At 38.9% G+C, this 16142-nt stretch overlaps 1 protein-coding gene across 5 annotated transcripts in view; it reads right to left on the minus strand.

Moving 5' to 3' along the window:
- Positions 1-16142, minus strand: part of STARD9 (StAR related lipid transfer domain containing 9) — a 133276-nt gene that overhangs the window by 52651 nt on the left and 64483 nt on the right. For 4 of the 5 annotated variants that reach the window (XM_059913498.1, XM_059913499.1, XM_059913501.1 and 1 more), the window contains exons 7-10: positions 15216-15328; positions 4450-4519; positions 2940-3012; positions 177-244 (exon numbers count right to left, since the gene is read on the minus strand). In XM_059913498.1, coding sequence (XP_059769481.1) covers positions 177-244; positions 2940-3012; positions 4450-4519; positions 15216-15328 — 324 coding nt within the window. Of the gene's footprint in view, positions 1-176; positions 245-1897; positions 1941-2939; positions 3013-4449; positions 4520-15215; positions 15329-16142 lie in introns of those variants that run through there. The other variant, XM_059913500.1, reaches the window with a different exon arrangement.

The following is a 16142-nucleotide window of genomic DNA, read 5'->3' on the forward strand; positions in this document are numbered from 1 at the left end:
GCCCTCAGAAAACTACAGTTTCTTAACCTAGCATTCAAACAATTTGTTTCTTTTGGAATTTTCTCAGGATGACTGAAATGTGTAAAAGGTGGGGAAAAGTTTATTCCCCGTAAAATGAGCAAGAACAAGGTCATTGTCAAGGGAGTAATTCCACTTGGCTTTGAGATCCTAATTACCTGCCTGCTAGGTCCACAAGGTTGATCTTGCTAGCGATTTCAGAGGGGAGGTTGTTCTCCAGCATTGCCTAAAAGGAGAAAATACATTTAAAGCTTGTCACTTGGAACAATGTGTTGTTTTTTTCCCATGACACCCTCCTAACCAAGGTGATATTCGGATTTTTAGCCAACTCACTCAAGAAATCTGTATTCTAATGTGTTCTGAACCAGATGAGCTCTCAATATCTGACAATCAGTAAGCCCTGGGTCCTGCCATCATTAAAAATGTGAGCAAAACTTCCATAGGGTAGGTGGGCAACCCCCCACAAAGTCTCCCTAGCACGGTTTACCGGGTAAATGCTCAACTCTTCTCCAGGAGGCTCTGACCCACCAGTAGAGATCCACAGCAGGTTTGGAGGGGCGGATGATGGGGCTTTGTCTCTTGTTAACCTGAGTCACAGCCTGTTAACTTGCTGGGCAGGACTCTGCCTCTCGCTGTTCTATCCAGGGGCATCCGGCCCTCAAGAGCAAAACAACTTTTCCTTTTTTTAAAAAATTCAATATGGGTTCTTTGTTGTTGTTTAATTTTAATGTTGCGCATCCATCACCAAAATCCAGTTTTAAAATATTTCCAATAACTCCCCAAATTCTGAGTCTGTTTGCAATCAATCTCCATTGCCATCTCCAGCCCCAGGTCACCACTCAATTTTCTCTCTCTATAAATTTGTCTTCTCAGGATATTTCACACAGATGAGTCATACAATATCTGGCTTCTTTCACTGTGCATAATTATTTTGAGATTCATCCAGGTTGAGGCATGTGTCAAAAGCTCAATTTTATTGCTGAGTAGTATTCCAGTGTATGAATATACCATAGTTTATCTATTCACCTCTTGATGGACATTTGGGTTGTTTCCAGCTTTGAGCAATTACAAATAAAGCTGCTATGAATATTTGTGTACAAGTCTTTGTATGGACATATGATTTCTTTTCTCTTGGGAAAATGCCTAGCACAATGGCTGAATCATATGGTAGGTATATGTTTAATTTTTAAAGAAACTATTAAATTATTTTTCAAAGTTGTTGTACCAGTAGTATGAGAACTCTAGCTCCTACAATCTTGCCAATATTTAGTGTAATCATTCTTTTTAATTTTAGCCATTTTAAAAGGTGAGTACTGATAGTTCATTTGGTGTTAACTTGCATTCCTCTAATAATTAATGATGTTTGCATCTTTTCAAGTGCTTAATTGCCATCTGTATATTTTCTCTAGTTAAGTATCAGTTCAAAATTTCTGACCATTTTTTTTGAGTTGTTTTATTATTTAGTTTAGAGAGTTCTGTATATATTCTGGATACAAGTCTTTTACCTGACATATGTTTTACAAATAAATTCTCCCTGTGGCTTTTCTTTTTATTCTCTTAATAGTGTCTTTTGTAGAGCAGAAGTTTTAAATTTTGACCAATTCCAAATTTCAATTTGTTCTTTTGTTCAATTTGTGTTTTTAGTGCCATGTCTAAAAAAACTTTGCCTAATCCAAGGTCACAAATGTTCTCCCATGTTATTTTCTGAGTTTGTTTTAGGTTTCACATTAGTGCCTAGGATCCAGTTTGAGTTAATTTTTGAATAAAGTGTACACTAAAGATTTTCAACGAATTTGGCAATTGCTTTTGGCCATTATTTTTCAATTTTTTTTTATGCCTATTTTCTCTTCTTTCTTTCTGAGATTCCCATTACACTTACGTTGACACACCTGATGTCCCACAGGTCTGTGCAGCTCTGCTCATTTTCCTTCAGTTACTCTTCTTCAAACTGGATGATTTCTATTTGTCTGTCTTCAACTTCACTAATTCTTCTGCCATCTCAAATCAGCGCTTGAGTCCCATTAGTGATTTTTTCATTTCTGTTATTGTACATGTCCAGAATTCCCCCTTTTAAAATAATTTCTATCATTTTATTGAAATTCCCTAGAGGCATTATCATCATGTTTTCCTTTAATTCTTTAAAACATGGTTTCCTTCAGCTCTTTGAATGTATTTATATTAGTTGCTTGGAAGTCTTTGTATGCTGAATCCAACATGTGGAGCCCTTACAGTTTCTTTTTTTTTTTTTAATTAATTAATTTATTTTTGGCTGCTTTGGGTCTTCACTGCTGCACGCGGGCTTTCTCTAGTTGTAGCAAGCAGGAACTACTCCACATTGCAGTGCGCAGGCTTCTCACTGTGGTGGCTTCTCTTGTTGCGAAGCACAGGCTCTAGGCAGGCGGACTTCAGTAGTTGTGGCACGCAGGCTCAGTAGTTGTGGCTCACGGGCTCTAGAGTGCAGGCTCAGTAGTTGTGGCACATGGGCTTAGTTGTTCCGTGGCATGTGGGATCTTCCCAGACCAGGGCTCGAACCCGTGTTCCCTGCATTGGCAGGCGGATTCTTAACCACTGAGCCACCAGGGAAGTCCCTACTTTTTAATATTAATGTTTATTTTCATTTCAATCTTGCTTTTCATTTTAAATGCCCAGACTGATCATATAGATATTAAAGTAATTTGAAATGTTAAAAGTAAAATGTAGGTCGAAGATATTTTGATTAGTCTTTATGAAATGCCTCTACGCTTTCTGAGTGTGTAGCTTAGTAGACTGTGTGTAGGTCCTACTTATAATATTAGGTCATATCAGAGGACCTATAAAGGGAAAGGCAGGAAGAAAGAAAAAGAAATAGGAAGGAAGACAGGAAATCAGTCAAAAGGGACAATGAAAGGAAGAAATCTAAGTAAATATAAGTGGTAACCAACCTGCGTATAGTAGATAGTGAAGATGGCATGGGATCTGCTGCTGGCCTCATGAACATGGGTTGCTGCTGTGATTCTGTGTATATAAGGGAAGAAAATTAGGACAAGGATTGTTTATGCATGGTGATCCTTAAGATCCATGGGGAACACAAGAGATGTTAGTGCTGAGGTTCACAAGTGAGGATCATGAAACACACGTTATTTAGTCTGTTATAGTTAGGAGAGTGGCCCCAAGAGGGCAGGAGCAGTGCTCTAGGTCCTGATATCTGAGAATAAAAGCGAGTGTAGCTTCATATTAAACCACAATTAGAACTTTTTTTAAGCAACAGAAGTTAAAAATCAGAGTTGAAAGCGTGATACTAAAGAGTCATCAACCTGTAAGAATATCCCTAAAACAGACCCATTTAAATAAGACAAATGGACGTAGAGAGCTTGCTGGAGAAGAAGGCTCAAAGACAGAGAAAGTAAGTCATGATTAAACACAGAATATTAATCTTATAGTGCCAGAAAGGGCTAAAATGAGATCTTGAATTACATGAACATCATGCTTAAGCCAGGTAGAATTCATAGGCTCCCTGAAAGATTCATTCCAATCTTGACCCTTAAAGTCAGAAGAGTCTTCCCTTCATCTAAATCTAAGTCAATCTTGCCTCAGTTTAAGACCAACTCATTGACTTCTGTTCTCAGAGGAGTTACAGAATTGAAGAAAAGAGTCAAAACCTAGAGGCTGGTTTATTCAAGGATAAAAAGGACAAGGTGAGGCCTGACACTTAAAGATCAAGGAGCTCAGGGTACCCTGAAGACATGAAGCAAGTGCCTGCAGAATAGTTCCATGAAAGCCAAGGAATAGAATGTTAAATTTAAATTTCTTCCTTTACATTCAATTAACTCAGATGTGTTATTAATAGGGTACGTAGAAGACTCTAAATTCCCCCAATTTTTTTTTCAGGTAAAAAAGGCTATTTTGGGGGTGCAAAATAACATTCTGGGTATTTCATAGTAACTAAAAATAAAGAGTATTATCACAATTTACAATAGGTTTAAGGAGAGTCAATAGCACTTAGTATTTCAAAGCAAATTCAAAACAGTCTTTTTTTGAGTAACCTTTACAGTATGCAAAACTAAAAGAAAAATGGTTTTCTGAAACATTTTAAACTGTATCTAAACTATATTAAACTGTATTACCTCTATCAAGGAGAGGACAATGCAGGCAAGAATCTGTTCTTTGATGAAAACAGCAGAAGTCGTGTATTATAAGACAAAGCATAGAGTAATACTCTGGGCTTACTGCCTAATATTATTATACCCAGAACAAACTACAGCTTCACCACTAGTGAGAAGAGCACTAAATCTCAGCCACTGCCGCCTACACTGGGTACACTTCTGTTCTGAGAAAGGCCTGCTGATTGTGGATGTGGGGAGCTGCAGAGAGAATATACACTGTGAACGGGGATGAGAACACAGGCAATAAGAATGAGACTGAAAGAATGACAAGGAAAAACAAACCTGTTACCTGTTTGCTATCCCCTCCTCCAAGAGCTGAATTACTTGCTTACAGCTGGTAACTACGTGTTGAGATAAACCTATCCAATTTGCAAGGAGGAAAAAAGAAATTAAAATTTTTTGGCAAAGTTTAACCTTTTCCTGTAGGTAATTAAATTTATCATCCTATTTCATATCAGTTGACAGACAAGAATGAGGGAACAACTTAATTCAGATAATAAATTAAGTCAACAAATATTTATTGGAAGCCTACTGTCAGGCATTGTGACAGTCTCTCTGGGAACAAAGGTCTCTGCCGACACAGACATTATAGTCTAGAATTCATGTAGCGGTTATGCCAACAACAAGGAGAAGAATAGCAATAATAATTCCTTACAATTTTGCTATATAGGTTATAAGAAAAGTTCTCATAAATTACCTCATTTGGCCCTCACAAAATTGCTGAGGCAGACAGGGGCTACGTGCCCCACAAAATGGTAGACTCGGTTTGACATACAAACCATACAGTACACATGTCCTTATCCTCCCACAGTTTACAATCATGAGAAATTTTATGATACAAGATAATATGGCCAAGTGCCACAGGACTAGAAAGATAATAAATGCTGAGGAAATCAGGAGTGAGTGGTCAGGGCAAGCTCCATGGGGGAAGCGAGACTTGAATTTAGCCACTGTAGAATGGGTAGGCTTTAGATAAGTAAAGAGAGCTTAAGGGCATGAAAGTAAATCTTGATGGCTGGTTACCCACCAAGTCAAAAAAGGCCTTCACAACTGTGCTAGAGAATCTCTGTATTAGAGATTCAGGAACCAAAGTAACTTTACGGGCTCACAGCTGAATACACTTACACTAAAAATTAGCAAAGTAACTGGAACACTGACTGGATTTTTTTATATTAAGGAATTATTACAATTATTTAGATGTGATAATAGTTTTGTGGGTATGATTTTTTAAAAAGACATTCCTTATCTTTTAGGGCTACATACTAAAATATTTATAGATGAATTGATGTGACATCTGGAAGTTGCCTCAGAATAATATAGAATGTGGACAGGAATGTGGACAGGGCAGAATTTGCCAAGGGTTATTGGGTTATGGGTTATTGTGAACATGGGGGCTCATTATACTAGTCTATTTTTGTTCAAAATGTTCAAATTTCTCTATAATAAAAAGAATATTAAAAACTTAACCAAGGATAGGGACTTTCCTGGTGGTTCAGTGGGTAAGACTCTGTGTGGGTTTGATCCTTGGTCAGGGAACTAGATCCCACATGCATGCCGCAACCAAGAGTTCGTATGCCGCAACTAAGAAGTCTGCATGCCACAACTAAGAAGTCCACATGCCGCAACTAAAAGATCCCGCATGCCTCAACAAAGATCCTGTGTGCTGCAACTAAGACCCGGTGCAGCCAAAAAACAAAAATTAACCAAGGATAGAGAGAAACCTTCTGTTTTCTGTAATGGCAAATTACATAATATAAACCAACCCTTCTGCTAAAGACTATTAGAAACAGGTGGACAAAATATAAATGACATCAGTGTGAAGGCACAGAGGGATGACGAGATAGTGAAAAATTTCCAGGCTATATACTGGGGGAGGATGGAAGTCCAGAGAGATAAGGCCAGCACTTGGGGACGCTTTTCCTCTGACAGCATTTGCCAAATCTTGAGGAGAAGTGGCTGACAGCAGTTCTCTTGACACACTCACAGGTCTAGGGAGACACAGACTGCAGTCCACAGCCCACCCGGAGTGGGCCCTATGGCACCCCACCTCTTTGGGTTGGAAACCCAAAGGGTTAAAACACAGGAATAAGGTTGATTAGAAGTAAACAGCCTCTGAAGGGATTACAGCTCAGCTTTGAACATTCTCAGTCCTTAAATTGGACTGATGTGATTCTGAATCACCAGTGTGTGCAGGAACCTGGCACAAATAAATAAAAGTCTTCTGTACTGGCAGATATCATTGTTCTAGACCTACAAATTACTTCTATAAGCAATTTAGCAAATACTGTCTGGCACAAAATTATAACAAACCAGACACATAAGTAGACCTGACAACATAAATGAAAACCAGCAAAAATAATAGGGAATAGAAAGAGACCTAAGAAAGATCTAGATATTGGAGTTACAGTAACTTTAAAGTAACTCTGCTTACTATTTTCAAGGGGCTAAAGACAAGATTATAAAATCTCAGAGAAAATTGGAAACTATAATAAAAAGATCAAATGTTGATTTGGGAAGTAAGAACTACTGTAAGTGAAAAAAAGAACTCAGTATCTAAGTTTAACAGCAGGTTAGGCATAGCTTAAAAAACAATTAGTGAGGGCTTCCCTGGTGAAGTGGTTAAGAACCTGCCTGCCAACGCAGGGGACACAGGTTTGAGCCCTGGTCCGGGAAGATCCCACATGCTGTGGAGCAACTAAGCCCGTGCGCCACAACTACTGAGCCTGCGCTCTAGAGCCCGCGAGCCAGAACTACTGAGCGCACGTGCTGCAACTACTGAAGCCTGCGCACCTAGAGCCCGTGCTCCGCAACAAGAGAAGCCACTGCAACAAGAAGCCCGCACACTGCAAGCAAGAGTAGCACCCGCTCGCTGCAACTAGAGAAAGCCCATGCGCAGCAACGAAGACCCAATGCAGCCAAAAATAAATAAATAAATAAATTTATAAAAAAGTAAAAAAACAATTAGTGAACAGGAACATATGTCAGAATCATACAACCAAAATAAAGCACAGAGAGCCAAAAGATACAAAGTATTATATAAGACAGGGTAAGAATCAAAAAGTATATATAACACACCTGTAATCGGAGCTCCAAAAGGAGAGAGTGGGTAAAAGCAATGTTAGAAGTAATGGCTTAGAAATGTCTGCAAAAAAAGATATAAAACCACAGATTCAGGAAGCCTGACACAATAAAAAAATAAAAATCTATCCCTCGGCACTTCATGGTAAACTATTAAAAACCAAAGACCAAGAGAAAAACCTTAAAGGAATTACTAAGATAACATCTCAACAGAAATAATGGAAGGCAGAAGACAATGGAATAATTTTTAATTGCTGAAAGAAAATAACCACCAACTTAAAATTCTATACTTAGTGGATTTCTCCTTTAAGAATAAGGAACAAAAAAAGTTATTTTCAATCAGTTAAAAACCAAGAGAATTTGTAAACAGCAGACCCACACTAGAGGAAATACTAAAGATTATATTTTAGCTGAAGGAAAATATCAGACAGAAGGTAGGAGATTTAAAAAAAAGTTTAGACCACAATATTAGACTTTGTTAAGTCAATGACCCATGCTGTAATCTCTACAATGACTACTAAAATAATAATAAGACAATGTGTAAACAGTAAGCTAAAAGAGGAGAAATACGGGATAATTTTAAAAATTAATCAACTCAAAAATCATGAAAGTAGAGAAAAAGGAACATAAAACAATGTAAAGAGAAAATACAATGTAACAGAATTAAACCAAAATAAAATTAGTAATTACATTAAAAATAAACAGACCAAAATATGCTTGAAATATGCTCAAATTACAATACCAAAATTGTGATGCTAGATAAAACAAAGCAAAAGCCAAATATTTTATTTAAAAAAAAAACACATCTAAAACATATGGATATAGAAAGGGAGAAAGTATAAAAAAGATTAAAATGCCAACACTAACCAAAAGAAAGCTACAGTAGTTATAGTAATTCCTGACAAAGTAGAGTAGACTTCATGGCAAAGCATTACTAGAGATAAAGAGGGATCCTTCAAAACGATAGAAGCATTCATCAAGAAGATTTAATAATTCTAATTTTGTATGCACATAATAATAAAGTCTCAAAATATATAAAACAAAAATTGCTGGGATTAAAAGGAGAAAAAGACATTCATAGTCATAACAGGAAATTTTAACTAGGCTGTCTTATTATCTCATAAAACAAGCAAAAAAAAAAAATCAATAGGGTTATAGAAGATTTAAGCAATGCAAATAACAAACTTGACAAATAGTATTATATAAATGCTATACCCAACTACTGCATAATTATTTTTAAGAACACATGGAAAATTTACAAAACTTAGCCATATGCTAGGCCACAAACCAAATTGTTATACATATATATTTTTTAAATGAAATCATATAGAGAGTGTTCTTTGAATGTCATCCTATTAAACTAGATACCTATAATAAAATAGAACTATAAAATCTCCAAATGTTTGAAAATTAAGAAATGCAATTCTAAATAACCCATGGGTCAAAAAAGAAATCATTATGAAAATTACATACAATTTTAAACTAAATAATGATAAAAATACTACACATTAAAACATGTGTAGTGCACCTAAAGCTATATTTACAGGAAAATTTATAGCTGTAAATAAATATATTAGGAAAGAAAAAAGGATGAAAATCGACAAGCTAAGCATCTACTTACAAAGGTTAAAAAATCAGCAAATTAGACTCAAGGAAAGGATGAATAAAATAATAAGAATATGAACAGAAATTAATAAATACAAAATAAACTTACAGTGGAGGGAAGCCACAAAACCAAAAGTTGATTTTTTGAAAAGACAAATAAAATTATTAAGTCCTTCAATTGAACAAGAAAAAAGAGACAAGGAATAGATAACCAGTTAGGAATGAAAAAAGAGATCCTACATTTAAAGAGACATCTTACCCATAAAGCGTAAGAGGATATTACTCTTTATGCAGATACATGTCTTACATTTAGAGGAAGTGGATTTTTTAGAAAAATACAATTTACCTAAAATTGGTGCAATAAAAAATAGAATATTTGAAAGAAATCAAATCTATAATCTTAAACCTTCTCATCAAAAAATCCTCCAGACTCAGAAGGCTTTACCAGCAAATTCCACCAAATATTTAAGGAGGAATAACCCCAATCTTACAAGAAATCTTTCAGAAAATAGAAAGAGGCAGCATCTCTCAACTCATTTTAGGAAACAAACATAACCTTTATACTTAACACTGATGAAGGAAAATGGAGAATCAGAGAAGGGTAAAGAAGAGAAGAGGAGGAGGAAGAAAAACAGGACAAGGAAGATGATGATTAGAGGAGAATTTCACTCTTGAACTCCCAACAAAACATTGGAAATCCAAATTCCACAATATATACAAAGGGAAATAAATCACAAGTAACTTGGGTCTATGCTAGGAACGCAAGACTGCTATAGCATTCAAAAATCAGTGTAATTCACTTTATTAAGAGGAGAAAGGACACAAATCATACAATATAGACAAGCATATATAAAGCAAATATTAAAAAAAATTCAGGGACTTCCCTGGTGGTCCAGTGGTTAAGAATCCGCCTTCCAATGCAGGGGATGTGGGTTCGATCCCTGGTCAGGGAACTAAGATCCCACATGCCGCGGGGCAACTAAGTCTGCGTGCTGCAACTACGGAGCCCATGTGCCACAACTAGAGAGACTGCATGCTGCAACTACAGAGCCCACATGCCACAGCTACAGAGCCCACGCGCTCTGGAGCTCATGCGCTGCAACTACTGAGCCCGCGCATTCTGGAGCCCACGTGCCACAACTAGAGAGAAGCCCACGCGCACAACAAAGAGCCCGGCTGCCGCAACGGAATATCCTGCATGCCACAACTAAGACCTGACGCAGCCAAAATAAATAAATAAATAAATATATTTTTTAAATTCAATAGCTGTTTATATTTTTTTAAAAATTCCTAGAACCCCTTCCATTTCCCTTTCCTGAACAATTTAGTCCTAAAGTCCTTAAGTGGAGTAGAGCAAGGCAGGCAACCACGTCAGGGTGAAGAGCCTGAGAAGAATGAGGACGGCGTCCCCGCAGAGGGAAGGCCTGGCGTGAGACTGGGGTGAGGAGGGGACGACACGGGTGGCAGCCCAGCACAGAAAGTCAGAGCCTGGCGGGCTGAGCAGAGCGTCCCCACGGAGGCAGCCCAGGGCAGGGCATGGGAGTCCGGGGAAGGTGAGCAGGCTGCCCATGTATGGCGGCAGCCTGCCGTGAGAAGTCAGAGGCCCAACAAGGAGAGAAAGGCATCCCCACAGAGAGACAGGCAGCGGAACAAGATTTCTAAGTTGGCGTGGGGAGGTGGCCCAGCAAAAGAATACCAAGACCAAGAGGGGTATGGAAGGTACCTGCACAGCGAGGGGTGGGGACAGGCAGCCCTGCACGGAGCGCTGGAATGCGGGCATGGCGAGCATGGCTTCCTGTGGTGAGGGGCACAGCCAGGTGAGGCGGGCATCCACATAAGAGAGCGGACAGCAATGACAAGGAGACTCATTACACACGGGGGTGGAGGGACCGATCAAAGAAGCATTTCCACCTTGGGATAAAGGAATTACCAATCTGGAAAGGGAGAAATCCAGAATGAACCCTGTTGTGTTGGACTGCAGTTGGAAGTACTGGTGTGAACATATATTAGCTCCGTCCACTCAGAAGGACTAGGAGTTGCAACATCTCAAAAGCAATGAGCATACCTAGCACTTAGATCTTGACTTCCAAAAACTTTTCTCCAATAAAAAGGACCAGAGATTACATATAGAATGGATAAACAACAAGGTCCTACTGTCTAGCACAGGGAACTATATTCAATATCCTGAGACAAACCAAAATGGAAAAGAATATTAAAAAAAAGAATGTATATATATGTATAGCTGAATCACTTTGCTGTACAGCAGAAATTAACACAACATTGTAAATCAACTCTACTTCAATTAAAAAAAAAAAAAGAAGAACCAGGGCTCCTGGGAGAAATGGCTGATTCAAAGACTGAGGCAGGGAAAGCAGATGAACCTTGAACATCTCCTGTCAGAAAGCAAGGAAGTGCTCAAAAAATGATGGTGAATTGTAAAGCAATTATACTTCAATAAAGATGTTAAAAAAAATAAAAATAAATAAAAAATTAAAAATTAAAAAAAATTAAAAAAAAAAAAATGATGGTGATATGCCAAAATGTCACAGGAACACACCTGAAGGGGATTCCATTGGCTAAATCTGGAATAATTGGAGCATCAAAATAAAAAATAGTAGTAACAGAAGGCGACTCATTCAATAAAATAAGAAACCATAAGTCTATGCCAACATAAATAAATTCATAAATAAACTGAAAGTCAGATGAGGATAGGACACATACATGGTTTCACAGTACCGCACCCACAAAAAACACTTGTTGTTTACAAAAGGAAAACAGCAATTTCAGAGTGAAGAAGCCTGGTAGATATGACCTTAAGTGAGGAAATTAAAAATCATGAGTAATGGGACATATCAAAATTAATGGTGTCAAGTTCATGACAGTCAAGAGAGACCAAGGAGCCTTCCAGACTGGAGAACACTAGAGAGACACCCTAACCAAAGGCAACCCTTAACTCTCAAATGGACAATTACTGGGACAATTAGTGAAACTTAAATGGGTTCTAAGGATCAGATGGTAGTAATGCATCAAAGTTAATTTCCTGATTTGGATGGTTGTGTTGTAACTATACAGGAGAACATTCCTGTTTGAAAGAAAAACACCCTAAAATAATCAGGGGATAAGGGTCATTAGGTTGGCAATTTACCCTCAAATGGTTCAAGTAAAAAAGTTCTTTAGGGACTTCCCCGGTGGCGCAGTGGTTAAGAATCCGCCTGCCAATGCAGGGGACACGGGTTCGAACCCTGGTCGGGGAAGATCCCACATGCCGCAGAGCAACAAAGCCCATGCGCCACAACTGCTGAGCCCGCGCTCAAGAGCCCGTGAACCACAACTACTGAACCCTCGTGCCACAACTACTGAAGCGCACACGCCTAGAGCCCATGCTCCGCAACAAGAGAAGCCACCGCAGTGAGAAGCCCATGCACCGCAACAAAGAGTAGCCCCCGCTCGCCGCAACTAGAGAAAGCCTGCGCACAGCAACGAAGACCCAATGCAGCCAAAAATAAAAAAAAATAAAAATAAAAAAAAGTTCTTTATACTATATTTGCAACTTTTTCAAAAGTTTGTTTCAAAATTAAAAAATAAAAACTCTTAGAAAACTAAGATATAAAAGAGAATTCCCTTAACCTGCTAAGGCAGTGCTTCTCAAAGCTGCTGCACAGACTGGAGCCAGTTCTCAAACAGTTACTGATGTGCGATGAGATAGGTACAGAAATCTTTACAACAATATGACAGATTTTATATCTTTTGAATCTAATAAAGAAGAATTTGGGCTTATAATTGAGATGTCTTTTTCTTTTTTTTCTAGTAATTCATCTTTATTTTATCAAAGTATTTGTTTGCCATGGATTGGAAATTTTTTTTAAAACTGGTCCTTCCTCACAGATAGTTTGAGAAGTGTGTGATAAACAGCATCTATTAACAACAAATGCTACTGCAAACACCACGGTAAAATGTTGAAGCTTTCCCCTGGGAACAAAACTAAATACTGTTACCACTCTTATTTCATATGGTACTAGAGGTCCTAGTCAGTGTAGAAAGGCAAGGAAAAAAAAGTGTAAGAATTAAAAAAACAAACACACAAAAATACTCCTGTTATGTGCAGAATGAGTACAAAGAAAATACAAAATAATTTTTTTCAGAGTCCCAACTACCCACTTCCTACAACCTCCTGCTTTGTACCCATCCCTGTATATTAAGATAAAGACCAAAGCAAAAATACGATAGTGTCTTTGTCTCACTTAAATTATCACTTTAGACCCTGTAACCATTGGGCTTTTACGTGTGCTTTGGGCAGGGCCCTGTACATTTCAGATTTCAACTTAATTTGTCATCTAATTCATAAACTTGTTAATGAAAAGTAAGAGGCTACCCCTTTTATTTTCTTGGATTTAGGCAGCTATCAAGTTCAGGCTTATAGTTCTAAACTGGAACTACAAGTTCTTTAAAGGCCTTGTATCTTTCATATTTCCCCATGGCAACCTGAATAGTATAGGCATCCAGCAAGTACTCAATAAATTCCTGTAGAATTGGTTTCAAAGCAGAAACTACTTTCTGCTTTGGAATCGTGTTCACAGAATATATGAGCCAAAGGGAGACAGACAAACTGGCAGGTAATACAAATGCTAAATGAATAAAGAAAGCAAACATTTTTAAAAATAAAAAGTTTGCTGTAATGCCATCAGAGGGTAGTAATGGGAATAAGTTCAGAGTGACTATTCAGGGTCTTGAATTCCAAGGCTGGCTCTACACTATGTGAGCTTATGGCTCCTTCACTAGGAAATAAGAGAAATGTCCACCTATATTTGTAATGATTTGAGAAAGTCCAGACCAACTTTAAGAAACATGTAACCCAAAGGACCTAAGAGACTTTTTGCTGGTTTAGAATTATTTCTTACCAAGCATCCTTCCTCTCCACAAGGGTTCACTCATGAAGGTATCCAAAAGAGCCCTGAGATTTAAGTCTGATCCTGTCGCTGACCTTGAGTATATAACCCAAGCTGTACCACCCCGTGTGAATTCTCGGGGTTTCAGGTACTATGCCAGTCAAAGAACCTATGATCATAGGTCTCCTCCATGTACAGGATTCTGTCCCATTCTTCTCTTCCAGTCCTAGAAAAGGTTCCCAGTTCCAACCCTGCCCCAACCGGCTGTGCAACTTTGGGAACATCCTTTAACTTCTTCCAGACTTCATTTCATCTTCTGTGCAACGAAGACATCAGGACTACATCTGAGGTCTCCTCTAGTCACTCCCCCTATCCGCCCAGCACACCCAAAAAGCACATTAAGATAAAAATTAATTAAAAGATGAGAAACTGTGGCACTACTGCATCCACTCATGGTCTGCCTTCAAATTATCGCTTTACACAGAAATATATATCCACAGAGTTTTACAGAGGAATCTCCAACTGGCTCCTAGCAAAGTAAACGGTATTTTCATCGTTTCCAGGCTGCCAATTACGATGGAACATTTGGGAAAAGACTCAGATAGCAGAATCAGTGACTGGCACACCTACTGAGTCAGCCATTAGCCATGCCCTGATCAGAGAAGAGACCAGCTCTTGATCTTTCATGTCCCTCTCCTTGTCAAGATTTAAATAAGCTTCCCCCACAAAAGAACCCAACAGTTTCTACTTAATAGCAAGACTTAGCCTAATGGAATAAGACAGATGGAACCAAACACCAAGTATCAGTGCTTGATGAGGAAGCAGTAAGTAGACCCTGCTCCATGTCTGACATCTCCCCACGTCCCTGACTATTACCACCACTGGAACAGAAAGTACCCTAAAAAGGAGACCGGCTGACCTGGGAATCAGTCCCAGCCCTGCTGGACCTGGCACCACAGACCCAACACTATTCCATATCACTTTCCCCCTCACTCACCATGCTTTAGACACACTGGCCTCCTTGACACCACCAAGCCCTTCACTCAGGGCTCTAGCCCATGCCGCTCCCTCAACCTGAAACACTCTTCCCCTTGCTACGCCATTCTTCACACAACTGGCTCCTGTATCCCCTCCAGGTTCAGCTTAAAATGTTACCTCCTCAGGGAAGCTTTCCTGACCACGCTATGCAGATGGGTTGCCTACACCACCCAGTGTTCTTTGCCATCACTGTATCTATTTAACTTTTTATTAGCCTTTATCACAACTGTAAGTAGTGCTTGTTTTCTGACTCACCCCCACAAGCGTATAACCTTGCCTGGGAGGGCAAGACTGCCTTTTCTATTTATTGGTACCTATTTGGCATCTAATACCAGTAGCTGGCACACAGTAAGTATTCATTATACGTTTGTTGAATGAATCAGCAACCGTCAGGAGAGCTTCCCAGGCTTCAGTTTGGTCTCAGACTTCCAGGACCACAGTGGCTCACCTTGTACATAGGGCCCCATCTCTGGGTGCTCCCTGACCCGCAGATTATAGGTCTTTTTTTGATCAGACTGTTTCAGCAGATCCCGCACTCGTTCATTATAGATTTCCAGGAAGCTAGAGACATGTAGAAAAAGGCATATAATTAGATCTTGAAAAAATGTGGGAAAAACACTAAGCCAAGAATCAGAAGGTCCTAGTTCTAGTTCTACCTCTGACACTCTAAGACCTTGGTCACGCCAGGTTTCCCTCTTGAGTCTCGTTCTGCATGTGTACAATAGGGTTTTGAGCATTGGCTGTCATTATGCCACAGTTTCAGGTTTACAGTGTCAGTGCTGATTCAAGTTTAGCCTTCAAGAGGCTATTTCAGCATGGGTTTAGGCTGCCACCAGCCTGTGCCTCGATCAGGCCCCCACAGCATAGAGTCTACAAGCATGTTTCTTGAAGTGGTTTTCAAATGTGATCTTTGAGCTCTATTATTCACTGAAGGCATCTCAAGGGCCATGCTGAGCAACAAGGGAAGCTAAGTGAGAAGGGTCTGCTCCCCACCCCTAACTTAAGTAGCACAATTCTCATTTTACCTGTCTTACACACTAGGATTCTGTTTAAGATATGCTGTCTTATTGGTATCTACTGGCATTTTATGCCTTTTTAAAATAATAACACAGCTACAATTCTTAATTAAAATCAGTAAATATTTTGTTAAGTAAGAAAGCAGACTTCTCACAGAAAGGTCTTCCTCACTGGAACACAGATGCTTGCCTGTGGAGCCAGCAGTCAGAAAAAAAAGGCTCCAGTTCAAAGCTGCTCTCTGCACACTCTTCTTATAAAATTTTTCTCCTTAATCTTCTCATATTTGGACACAGGAACTCCAGATATCTCTTAGAATAGTGGTTCCCAGATTTCATGGACAACAGAACACCTAACATAT

Source organism: Balaenoptera ricei, chromosome 2 (genome assembly GCF_028023285.1).
Source record: "Balaenoptera ricei isolate mBalRic1 chromosome 2, mBalRic1.hap2, whole genome shotgun sequence".
In the NCBI taxonomy this organism is placed as follows: domain Eukaryota; kingdom Metazoa; phylum Chordata; class Mammalia; order Artiodactyla; family Balaenopteridae; genus Balaenoptera; species Balaenoptera ricei.